Source organism: Hypanus sabinus, chromosome 19 (genome assembly GCF_030144855.1).
Source record: "Hypanus sabinus isolate sHypSab1 chromosome 19, sHypSab1.hap1, whole genome shotgun sequence".
Lineage (NCBI taxonomy): Eukaryota > Metazoa > Chordata > Chondrichthyes > Myliobatiformes > Dasyatidae > Hypanus > Hypanus sabinus.
In genome coordinates, this window is record NC_082724.1 from 2,552,800 (window position 1) to 2,566,036 (window position 13,237).

General features: G+C 45.2%; 1 protein-coding gene across 1 annotated transcript in view; it reads right to left on the bottom strand.

The window, feature by feature from the left end:
• Window positions 1-4,836: 4,836 nt before the first annotated feature.
• Window positions 4,837-13,237, bottom strand: part of LOC132378131 (uncharacterized) — a 45,796-nt gene continuing 37,395 nt past the window's right edge. The window contains exons 6-9 of the mRNA XM_059944871.1: window positions 13,044-13,112; window positions 10,007-10,102; window positions 5,801-5,989; window positions 4,837-4,942 (exon numbers count right to left, since the gene is read on the bottom strand). Coding sequence (XP_059800854.1) covers window positions 4,837-4,942; window positions 5,801-5,989; window positions 10,007-10,102; window positions 13,044-13,112 — 460 coding nt within the window. The remainder of the gene's footprint in view (window positions 4,943-5,800; window positions 5,990-10,006; window positions 10,103-13,043; window positions 13,113-13,237) is intronic.

The following is a 13,237-nucleotide window of genomic DNA, read 5'->3' on the forward strand; positions in this document are numbered from 1 at the left end:
CGAAGGCACTGCCGCAGGTGGTGGTGGAGAGAGATACGTCAGGGACATTGAGGAGACTCTTAGACAGGCTCGTGGATCACAGGGTTCTGGCCTGTGTAGGAAGGAAGGTTTGACTGATCATTGAGTAGGTTAACAGCTTGGCACCAGTTGTGGGCTGAATGGTCTGTATTTTGCTGTAGAGATGGATGCTCTATGTTCTTAATTTAGACCATACAGTCGATCAAGTCTGCTCCAGTATTCGATCATGCCTGACTTACTTCCACTATCAATTACATTCTCCTGTCTTCCCATGTTTGACACCATTACTAATCAAGAACCTATCAACCTCTGCTTAACACCCAATATGATCCTAATAGAATACAATAGCTGAAGGCTATCTGGGTGATGGGGTGGAGAAACTACCGAAGGAGGTGTGAGGTGCTCCTTCCCTCTGCCAGCCTGCAGGTCACCCTTGGGCAAGGGGTAGCACCTGCTTAGCCCCTGATCAGGGTCACATGAAGCCGTGAGAAGTGGAAGATGGCTCTATGAGCAGCCGGTGCAGATCACAAATCCTGGTTATGTGACCACTGACTCCAGGAGGGCAATCTCTGAAGAGTACTGATGATGACTGGGGTCACCCATCTTGTAAAGGCATTGCCCAGAAGGTGGCAATAGCAAACCACTTCTGTAGAAAAGCTTGCCGAGAACAGTCATGGTCATTAAGACCATGTTGGCCCGGGTCATAATGATGATGATGAAAGGCTATACCATAGAAAATCAGCCCAATCCTAGCGGGAGTGACTTGCAGAGTAGAGAGGAGAAGGGAGAGAATGAGGCTGGCAGGATTACTCTTCAGTGCTGGCTCCCTGAGCAACAGGATAGCGAAGAATTAGCTTTTTTGTCACATGTACATAGTCGGGGGTAGCTGTTAGCACAGCACTATTACAGCACCAGTGACCCGGGTTCAATTCCCACCACAGTCTGTAAGGAGCAACTGTGTGGGTTTCCTCCCACATTCCAAAGGCGTTCCGGTTAGTTGGCCACGTGGGTGTAAAGGGGTGCTGCGGGATCACTGGGCCTGAAAAGCCTGTTACCATGCTGTATCTCTAAAAAAACTGAGACATACAGTGAAACGCGTTGCTTGCGACCAGCACAATGCGAGGCTCTGCTGGGGGCAGCCTGCAAGTATCGCACTCTTCCTGCACCAAAGTGGTGGCATCCGTCGGTCTCGAGAGACCATGGATCTGCGCCAGGAGTTTCCAGGGCGCAGGCCTGGCCAGGGTTGTATAGGAGACCGGCAGTTGCCCAAGCTGCAGGCCTTCCCCTCTCCACGCCAACAATGTTGTCCAAGGGAAGGGCACTAGGACCCAAGCAGCTTGGCACCAGTGACGTCGCAGAGCATTGTGTTGTTCAGTGCCTTGCTCAAGGACACAAACGTGCTGCCTCAGTTGAGGCTTGAACCAGTGACCTTCAGGTTACTAGTCTGATGCCTTATCCGCTAGGCCACGCGCCAACGCACCAAAGTTGTGTGCAGACAAATTACTAACCCCGACTGTACGTCTTTGGAATGTGGGGGAAAAGGGAGCTCCTGGAGGAATCCCATGTAGTCACAGGGAGAACAGACAAGACAGCAGTGTGAATTGGACAAAGGTCACTGCCACTCTAATAGTATAACAGTAACCACTAAGCTACTGAGTCAGTGGCACTGCAGGAGCGCTGCAGTGTTACTGCTCTTGCCTGTTTGATCAGATGTTAACTACTTCTTCTTTCAGATGAATAACTGTCAAAGGAAGGGCAGTTGAGTTCACCAGGGGTTTGATAAATTAGAGGGCCCAGCCAACACCATGAAATCAAAATACCTGGTCATCTCATAGGTTTATAGAGTCATAGAGCACTGCAGCACAGAAGTCGACTATTCAGCCTATATAATCTGTGCTAAACTATTCACCTGCCTCGTCCCATTGACCCATACCTGGACGATAATGCTCCGTCCCTCCCACCCATGTAGCTATGTAACTTCTGTCTAATGTTGAAATCAAACCCGCACCCATCAGTTCCATTGGCAGCCTGGTCCACACTCTCAGTGAAGAAGTTGCCCATAACCTTTTGCCTTTCACCTTTAACCTATGATCTCTAGTTCTAGTCTCACCCAACCTCAGGGGAAAAAGCCTGCTTGCATTTACCCCATCTATACCCTCTGTAATTTTGTATACCTCTATCGAACGTCCCCTCATTCTCCTACGCTCCAGGAAATAAAGTCCCAACCTATTCAACCTTTCCCTGTAACTCAGCTCCTCCAGTCCCGGCAACGTCCTCGGAAATACACTCTTTCAACCTTACTTACATCTTTCCTGTAGGTAGATGACCAGAAGTGCACACAGTTCTCCAAATTAGGCCTCACCAACATCCCATCTCCTGCACTCAATACTTTGACTTATGAAGGCCAGTGTGCCAAAAGTTCTCTTTATGCCCCTATCTACCTGTCAAGGAATTATGGATCTGTACTGCAATAATATGTGGAAACTTTCCATGAATAAATTGTTTCTTACAGCAGCGACTACACTTGGAAAGCTTTGCTCGGCACTGAAATTTGAAGGCTGTGAAGGGCACGGAGCCCACATCATTCCTTCATTTGGCTGAGGTGTCTGCGGAGTCTCCTTGTAGTTGGTGTCAGGACATTCCTGGCCAATGAGTGGGACAGCTGCCTGGAAATGTTCTAAATGAGAGCGGGTCATTATCCTGTGACTGTCACCAGAATATGTGATGGGGCAGGTGCTGGGTCAGCCCATGCCACACACACAAATCCCTGGTTTACTACGGTTTGACTGAAAGCCTTGAAGCTGGGAGGTTGTGTTGCACAGTATTTCATTGCTCTGTAGACGGTAACAGTTAGGGGCATCCGGGTGGAAAGTTCACATCACCCTGATATACTTTCACTGCATTCAGCAGCAAGGAGGTTGGGGTGGAGGACGTTGAATTTGGACGTTTAGTTTGAAACTGATGAGTTTACACTGGCCAAGGGCGACACCTACTGGCTCAGTAGAAAAAGGAGTCAGAATTTTGTGGCAGTGTGGAATTCTCCTATGGAGAGTTCACCGCTCAACAAAACCCTCCGGCCATTTATCAGATTGTTGTTCATGGGAGCTGCCTGCATGTTCCCCATGTCATAACGCAATGGAACAGCACAACACAGGTTGTGGTACAAACCCAGGAAAAAACGTTAAAAAATACTTATGTGCCATCACTGGACACAATAGAATTTAGGGGTCAACAACCTCTGGGAAGTGTATGTGTAAGAGAGGGTTGGCGGCAGTGAGAAACCAGGTGGCTTGTCTGGGCTTTCAGTTCCCTTATCTGCTCCTAGAACAGGGGTTTCCAACTTTTTAATGTCATGGACTCCTACCGTTAACCGAGATATCCTTGGACCCAGGTTGGGAACTGCTGTCCTAGAAGATAAAAGAGACAGAAGGAGCAACACCCACAAAATGCTGGAGGAACTCAGCAGCTCAGGCAGCTTCAGTTGGTGTTTTGGGCCAAGACCTTTCATCAGGACTTGGGTCTTGGTCTGAAATGGTCCAGTGTTTTGTGCTGGATTTCCAGCATTTGCAGAATTGCTTATGTTAGAGAATGGCCAGGGAGGGAGGCCTTCATCCTGTCGGTCATTGGATTGCTTATAATGCACAGGGGAAAGGACAAGCAAATAGACCTTGAGCAGTTCTAACTTGGAATGGAAACATGGTGCGCTCGGGGTTTAAAAATTCATTGACAATGAAAATATCTTGTTAATGAATCAGAGAATATCACAACCAGGTAACAGAGCTTTAAATAATTTTAATTATGTTAGTTAAAAAGTTATCGTGATGTTGCAATGTCTGTTAAGTATGTGCTACTAATAGTTCCAGAGGTACAGCAAGGGAGAGTGGAGAATGTCAGCAGAGTGCTCGATCTTTCAACCTGTGCCCCAGCTTGTCATACAACTCCTCAAAATCCCATATCAGCACTCTCCCCTCTTCAAACTGTTCATTACAACAAACACTCTCCATAACTCTTGACAACGTTTGCACCTTCAAATGGCTATGCAAGCATTAATTATTTAATTTTGAAATGTTATTAATGGGAATTTATAATTACAAAACACTTACAGTTGTTACATCTAAAACAGATCTTTGGTGGATTGGTCATGAGGATTTGTGAGGCTTCTGAGAGGACAACAGGCAGCTGGGGGATAGAGAGACCTCGTGTTTGATCCCAGCCCTGCCCTGCTGATGGAGACATGGGTGGAGAATGGGGGAGGAGAGGCCTGGAACAAGACATAGATATTTTTGCTGAAAACTCTGGGCTTCATAGGCTTTTCCCTGTGTCTTGTGCTGGAACAACTGTTGCTGTTAGACAACAAGTGGGTGAATGCTCACTCCAGTTCTTACACACATGGAACGGCTCTCAAATGTCCCAGACTGGCCTGGCCCAAAGTCCAAGCCCCTCTTCAAGGGGAGGCACTGAAGGTAATGGGACAGTGGGGGGGGGGCAGATTTTATTGCTGCTCTGCTGGCTATGCCATGGCTCTGTAACCTGTATAGGGCCACTCTGAGGCTGTTGAATTGGTTATTGTAATGAGACTGCTGTGGGACTTGCTCAAGGGCTGTGTACTGTTTTTATTGTTCCACCAAACGGGGTTGTATTTCACTTTGATTGTAGTGCAACGCATCTTTGTAAATATTATGAAGAACACCTATACTCTGGGAGGAAGGGGTGTGGAATGTGACCTGCCATCTCTGGGGCAACATCCATCGCCTGCAAATCACAAGCTTTCCCCATGAAATGGGCATTATGTTGTGTTCAAGTTGCTCAGGTTTGATACTATGAGTAAGTCAGTAGATTGAGCAGCATCTGTGGAGTAACGAACCGAGGTAACGTTTTGGCTTCGTTGCACACTGTATCATGGTGGTTGGTGTTTAGCAGGTAGCTGTTGGGGCAGGGTGGCAGGTTAGATTACAGCAACCTTATCGAAGAGACAGGGCGACGGGGGCTTTCTCGCACTGCACAGCTGCAGGATAATGCAGCATCTGGAATGTCTTCCTTCTGCTGGTAAGTTATCTGAGAACTGGCTGTAGACAGCTATCTACAATGGGAAGTACAGGTGATGGTGTTCACACATCTCTCTCGTGATTTCAGTTTCCTTCCCATGGGGGTCTGTGTCACAGCCAGTGGAGCTGATCTCATCCAAAAGCACAAACCCTCCGACACAGTTAATCAGATGTTTGCTCTTTCACATGGAAGTAACTGGTGTCCTTGGCTTTGTGGCTCAAGTGAAATGTAAGCACAACTAAACCAGAGCAGAAACATGGACGACACTGAATTTAACCGTGATAAGCAGTTGCTGATCACTGCTCTTCCGTGGCTCTACAGGCAGGTTGGTAAAACAACTTGGTGCCCTGACCCAGCCTGAGCCCACGAAACTCAAATTCAATCCGACATGGGCACTGCCTCAGTTTTTCTGACTTTGTTTGGTTTCTTGTCACTGCATTTGTTTCTTGGGTCGCAGCTGGTATTGTTATCCCCGCTGCCCACCACTCAACAAGAGAACATCCCTGTGTTTTCCTTCCCCACTCACCCTGTTCCTCAGTGTCTCACTACATGATAAATCTGTAACTTCTCCTAGTCCCGATGGAAGTCTGATGTTCAGAAAGTCCAGTTTAGGCCTTCCTCCACCTGCTGAATGTTTCTAGCAGTCAGGAATCCTGAGAGACCTTGAGGACAAAGCCTTTCCTCTCCACCACAATGCCCCGAATGAAACGCACCCTTGTGTCCCACACAACCTTACATTCTATTACCAGGCAGAGCCTTCTTGCTTCCTCCTTTTGTAGTTTTGGATTGATGTTGACTGGCTTCCTTTGACGGTTTTTCTTTCAGAATGTTCAAACGCAACTCCTCAAAGTATTGGTATTGTTTCTTGACAAGTGCGGGAAGCACTTTCCAATTCCTGTTCTTTTTAGAATACATTTTGCAGTAGCTGACATGGAGTAAAATGCAATTATGTGTTAGACAGAAGGGTAAAAGCCCCCAGCCTGAAACCCTGCACTGTCACTGTCAACATCAATTAGACAGGAAGCAAACTTTTCCACTGAGGTCGGGTGGGACTAGAAGTGAAAAGTGTAGGGAGAACCATCACTCAGAGGATGCTAAGGGTGCGGAACGAGCTGCCGCAGCAAGCTTGATTTCGAAGTTTAAGAGAAGTTTGCATAGGTACATGGATGGGAGGGGTATGGAGGGCTATGGTCCAGGACAAGCCTGTTTCTGAGCTGTACTTTTCTATGTCTCCAGTTCTGAAACCCTGCAATGTCAATGCTGAGAACCCCCTGGCGGTCCATCCAATGCACTACTGACCACTATTCCATGCCCACAGATCTCTCAGTGCTGCTCAGTGTGGGTAAGGAGTAGGGAGTGTTGACCAACTGAGTTCAAGAGCTGCGAGTTAATGTTGCAGTTCTATAAAACTCAAAGCAGCAAGAGAGAGAGACATCATTGCAGAGCAGGAGTAATTTGAAAAAAAAAGATCTCATCAGGAGTAAATAATAAAAAGAAAGGAGGTGTAAGCAGAGCAGCCATTGCTGGAGTGCACCATTGTTAGAGTGGGAGGTGTTGGCTCGAGCCACTTGGACAAGCAGATGTGGCCATTCTAAGCAAGTTTCTAGAAGTTTTTTCTCTCTTTCTTTGTCCAGTAGGACATAGCTAGTACACTGAGAGTGGGTCCGGAGTTAGTGGTACTTTCTCTACGTGAGATGTCAGAACACTGGGAGATCTCCAGTCTCCCTGATAACTACATCTACAGCTCATTAGAGACCATGTTAAGGAACTGGAGCTGCAGCTTAATGACCTTCAGCTCATATGGAAGACTGAGGCGATAAGATAGGAGATACAGTGAGGTAGTCACGCCTAAGCTAGAGGCTGATTTATTAACCCTCTCAACCCCATTCTCCTCGCTTCTCTTCGCAAACTTTGACAACCAGACTATTCGAGAACCTATCAAGCCCTGCTTTAAATGTACTCAATGATTTGGCCTCCTAAACCATCTGTGGCAATGAATTCCACAGATTCACTACAAACTGGCTAAAGAAATTCTTCTCATCTCTGTTCTAAATGGACATCACTCTATTCTGAGGCTGTGCCCTCTGGCCCTAGACTCATCCACTATAAGAAATATCCTCTCAACATCCATTCTATCTAGGCTTTTTAATATTTGATAGGTTTCAATGAACTCCAGCAAGTACAGGCCCAGAGTAATCAAACACACCTCATACATTAACCCTTTCATTCCCGAAATCATTCTCGCATATCTCCTCTGGACCTTCCCCAATGTCAGGATATCTTTTCTCAGATAAGAGGCCCAAAACTGCTCACAATACTCCAAGTGCAGTCTGACTAATGCCTTATAAAGCCTCAGCATTACATCTTTGCTTTATGTTCTAGTCCTCTCATAATGAATGCTAACAGTGGATTTGCCTTCTTTACAACCAACTTAACCTGCAAGTTATCTTTAGGGAATTCTGGTCCAGAACTTCTAAGTCACTTTACAGGTCTGATTTTTGAATTTTCTCTCCACTTAGAAAATACTATACACCTTTATTCCTTCTAACAAAATGCATGATCATATACTACATTCCATCTGCCATTTCTTTGCCCATTCTCCCAATCTGTCTACGGCCTTCTACAGATCCCTTGCAACAACCTGTCCCTCCACCTTTCTACGTACTGTCCCCAATCTTGACAACAAATCTATCAACTCCATCATCCAAATCATTGACATATAACCTGAAAAGAAGCATTTCCAACACAAGCACCTACGAAACAGAGGCAGCCAGCCAGAAATTGACCCCTTTATTCCTCTTTGCCTCCTGCCAAGTCAGACAATCTTCTATCCATGCTAGTATCTTTCCTGTAATACCATAGGCTCTTATCTCATTTAGGAGCTTCGTGTGTTTCAGCTTATCAAAGGCCTTCTGAAAATCCAAATACAAAACATGCACTGACTCTCCTTTGTCTATCCAGCTTGTTATTTCCTTAAAGAATTCCAATAGATTACTCAGGTAAGATTTCTCCTCATGGAAACCATTCTTTGCTTATTTTATGATGTGCTCCAAGTACCCTGAAATCTCCTCATTAATAATGGACTCCAACATCTTACCAACCTTTGAGGTCAGTCTATCTGGCCTATAATTTCCTTTCTTGCGCCACCCTCCCCTCTTAAAGAGTCCAGTGACATTTACAATTTTCCAGTCCTCCAGACCCGTTCCAGAAGCTAAGAATTCTTGAAAGATCATTACTAATGTTTCCACAAACTCCTCAGCTACCTCTTTCAGAATCCTGGGTGCAGACCAGGTAATTTATCTACCTGCAGACTTTTCAACTTCCCAAGCACCTTCTTCCTAATCATAGCAACTACGCACACAAATTTCTGGCGCACTGCTAGAGTATTCCACAGTGAAGACTGAGGCGAAATACTTACGAAGTTTATCCACCATTTCTTTGTCCCTCATTACTATGTCTCAAGTGTCATTTTCCAGTGGCCTGACCTCTACTCTCACCTCTCTTTTACTTTATACTGTATATCTGAAAAACTCCTGGGAACCCCTTTTATAATATTGGCTAGATTACCTTTATATTTCATCTTATCTCTCCTTATGGCTTTTATTTAGTTGCTTTCTGTTGGTATTTAAGAGCTTCCCAATCCTCTAACTTCCCACTAATTTTTGCTCTATTATACGGTCTCTCTTTTCCTTTTATGTTGTCTTTGCCTTCCCTTGTCTGCCATAGATGTATCATCCTCCCTTTTGAATACTTCATCTTTTGGATGAATCTATCCTGTACTTTCTGATACAATGTATATCCTTGGATGTTAAACTCCAAACTATGTTCTTCTTTCAGCCGTGACTCAATGATTAACACAACGTCACAGAACCTGCCAATCTCTAACTTAGCTACAAGATCTCTGCCTTCCGTATACTCCAAGCATTCAAATATAACACCTTCTGTCCTCTATTCATCGCTCTTGACAATTTTGCCCCCGTGTTACACTTCAACTCATCCCACTGACTGCAAAGTTGCCTACCATCTGCCTGTCCTTCCTCACTACCCACTGTATCGAGTTGTACACCAACTGCCCCATCCTCAGCCCTATCACTCCGGTTCCTGTCCCCCTGCCAAAGTAGTTTAAACCGTCCCCAACAGCTCCAGCAAACCTGTCCACAAGGATATTGGGCCCCCTTGGATTCAGGTGTAACCTGTCCTTTCTGTGCAGGTCGTACACTCCCCAGAAGAGGTCCAATGATCCAGAAATCTCAACCCCTGCCCACTGCATCAATTCCTCAGCCACACATTCATCTGTCAAATCACCCTACTCCTAACCTCACCAGTACAAGGCACAGGGAGCAATTCAGATATTACTACCTGAAAAGCGTGACTTCCTCACTTTTCATACCTATGTTGTTGGTGCCAATATGTACCAAAACTACTGGCTACTCACCCTCCTCATTTAGAATGCCATGAACCCAATACGAGACAACTCTGACCTTGGCACCCAGGAGGGAAAATAGCATCCACAGGATCTCCTGGAACTAGCATTCCCTTTAACTGCTCTCCCCTTCTCGCTCCTCTCTGAGCCTCAGATCGTTATGGCTTCACCCAGCAGGTCAATCCCCTCAACAATATACAAAGCAGTGTACGCATTATTGAGGGGAACAGCCACAGGGGTACCCTGCACTGACTGACTACTCCCTTTCCCTTACCTAATCAAGAAACTCTCAAAGTTCAAAGTGGAAGCAGAGTGTTTGTATATTTTTAAGGCTGGGAATGAAGGATTACTAGACATTTTGTGGAATGTAAAGGTGAGGTTCCAGTCATCGTATTTAATTTCATTCCTGGTCCTTATCTGTATGTCTGGTTACTGGTCTGGAGGATTGATATGCTTATATAACTGTTTATAACAGGATCCCAACCCATCCAGCTCCCTCCCAGACTGTTACCCACTTACATGATTTCGCCACTGGCACTTTGCTGAAATGCGCGATCTATGTGCGAGTTGTGATCAATTGCTGCGAGCAAGGTGCGTACGTAGTAATCCTTGTACCTGCAGAACGAGATCAACAAGGGAATGAACCACCCAAGCCAGAAGGGAACCAGCTTGGTGTCACCGAACACACCTTGCATACAAAAATCACAGTTAACAAACAGCAAAAGCAGAAAGTTCAAATTCAAGTTTATTGTCATTTACACCATACACATGTACATTATCAAACAAAGAAACGTTCCTCCAGACCAAGGTGCACAACACAGTACATATAACTCACACACAACACATCCAGTAATATTACCACAAGTAAATTAACAAAAAGTAAAATAAAATGTATTTCAGAAGATATATCTTATTTATAGAAATTTATACAGCCTATATTCATAGTCATAAAGTACTACAGAATAGAAAAAGGGCCTTGGGCCCATCTAGTCTGTGCCAAACTGCTATTCTGGCTAGTCCCATAGTCCTCTAAACCCCTCCCAGACACGTACCTACCAAACTTTGTTCACAAAATGAACCTGCATATACCCCATTTGCTGACAGCTCGTTCCCCAGTCTCACCACCATAAGTCCATAAAACATAGGAGTAGAATTAGGCCATTCAGCTCATCGAGTCTGCTCTGCCATTCCATCGTGGCTGATTTATTATCCCTCTCAACCCCATTTGATGCCCTGGCTAATCAAGAACCTATCAACCTTCACTTTAAATATATCCAATAACTTCAAAGTTCAAAGGAAATTTATTATCAACGTATATATATATGTCACCATATACAACCACAAGATTCATAAGATTCATTTTCTTGCAGGCATTCACAGTAAAAACAAAGAAACAGCATTGATTCAATGAAAACCACACAAAATGTACAAATACAAAAAGAAAAAAATAATAAATAAGCAATAAATATCAAGAATATAAGATGAAGAATCTTTCAAAGTGAGTCCATTGGTTGTGAGAACAGTTCAATGATGGGGTGAATGTGTGATTGTCACAGCCATCTATGGCAATGAATTCCACAAATTCACCACCTTCTGGTTAATGAAATTCCTCTTCATCTCTGTTCTAAATGGATGTCCTTTTATTCTGAGGTTGTGACCTCTGGTGCCAGACCCCTCCACTATAGGAAACATTTTCTCCACGTCCAGTTTATCAAGGCCTTTCAATATTCAATGGGCTTCACTAACATCCCCTCCATTCTTCTAAACTCCAGCGAGTCCAGGCCCAGAGCCATCAAATGGCCCCGTTCTTTTCTAGCGTCGCCGTGAACCTACTAGCAATACTCCGTGTGGTCTGACCAATGCCTTTTAAAACAGCAGCATTACATCCTTGCTTTTATATTCTAGTCCTCTCAAGATAAATGCTAACATCACATTTGCCTTCCTCACCACTGACTCAGCCTGCAAATTATCCTTTAGGGAATCCTGCACAAGGACTGCAAAATCCCTTTGTACCTCTGATTTTGAATAGTTGACACCTTTATTCCTTCCACCATGACCACACACTTCCCTACTCTATATTCCATCTGTCACTTCTTTGCCAATTCCCCAAATCCGTCTGTCCTTCTGCAGATTCCCTGCTTCTTCAATACTAACTGCCTTTCCACCCATCTTCACATCTTTTGCAAACCTGGCCACCAAGTGATCAATTCCATCATCCAAATCGAAAAGACTAGGTCCCAACACCGACTGCTGCAGAACACCAACCAGAAAAGGCCCACTCTTTGCCTCTTGTCAGGCAGCCAATCTTCTATCCATGCTGGTTTCTTTCCTTTAATACCATGTTATCTTGCTAAGCAGCCTCATGAGTAGTGCCTTGTCAAAGTCCTGAAAATCCAAGTCAACAACATCCACTGACAACACACACAAAATGCTGGTGGAACACAGCAAGCCAGGCAGCATCTATAGGGAGAAGTACAGTTGATGTTTCGGGCCGAGACCCTTTGTCAGGACTAACTGATAGTAAGAGATTTGAAAGTGGGAGGGGGAGGGGAAGGATGAAGCTAAGAGCTGGGAAGTTGATTGGCAAAAGGGATACAGAGCTGGAGAAGGGAAAGGATCATGGGACGGAAGGCCTTGGAAGAAAGAAAGGGGAGAGAAGGGGGAGCCAGCTGCCCATATGACCATCCACCACCTATTCCCATGGCTTCACATGACCCTGATAAGGGGCTAAGCAGGTGATACACCTTGCCCAAGGGCAATCTGCAGGCTAGCTGGGGGAAGGACTCCGTACACGTCGTTTGGTGAGATGTATCTCCACCCTGCCACACATCCTCTTTGACAGTGATTCTTTCAAAGTCAGTGTAAAAGAGGAGGCAATGGATGATGGATTAAAACTGAGACTGATGGGGGGTGGGGCAGAGTTTACCATCTCTGGTGGACCGTGCTGCATTGCTGAAGTGCACAGTACCAGTATTAACTTCCATGAATGGGTGGGACACAGAGACCCCCGAGCAAAGATCACTCTTACACACTGCCAGCTCAGTGGACCAGACAGGTATCCATGCGGTAACAATTTTCCAGTCTGCGTCTGTGTGGTACTTTGACAAGCTACCCGTCAGGTCCCACCCACTTGCTCTTTCCCCTGTTAAAATCTTCAGGATTTTGAACCCTCTATTAGACCTTCACTCTGAGAATTATCTCATCTTCTCTCCCTTGTCCTAACCCCAGCAGTGAATATAAAGTACCATTGTTGGATTTCTTCTGCTTCAGCCCTTTACCTTTCCGCCAATCCCCTCTCAGCTTCTTACTTCATCCCCTCACTTGGTCTCACCCATCACCTGTACTCCCCTCCCTCCCCCCACCTTTTTATTCTGGTTTACTCCTTCCTCTCCAGTCCTGATGAAGGGTCTGGGCCCAAAACATCAACTGTTTATTCCCCTCCATAGGCGCTGCCTGACCTGCTGAGTTCATCCAGCATTTTGTGTTCAAGATTTTCAGCATCTGCACAATCTCTAGTGAATATAAAGCTACAAGCTTTAAACTGGTCTTTACTTACTCGTATGTGAAGTTTTTTGTAGCATATATTTTAATATGTTTGTTAAATATCTCCAGTTCATCGGTTACCCTACAAAAGGATTGGATGAAATACAAAGATGAGCTTTATTTCTCACATGCATCAAAACACAGAGTGAAGTGCATCAACAACTAATACAATTCGGGGATGTGCTGGGGCAGCCTGGAAATGTCGCT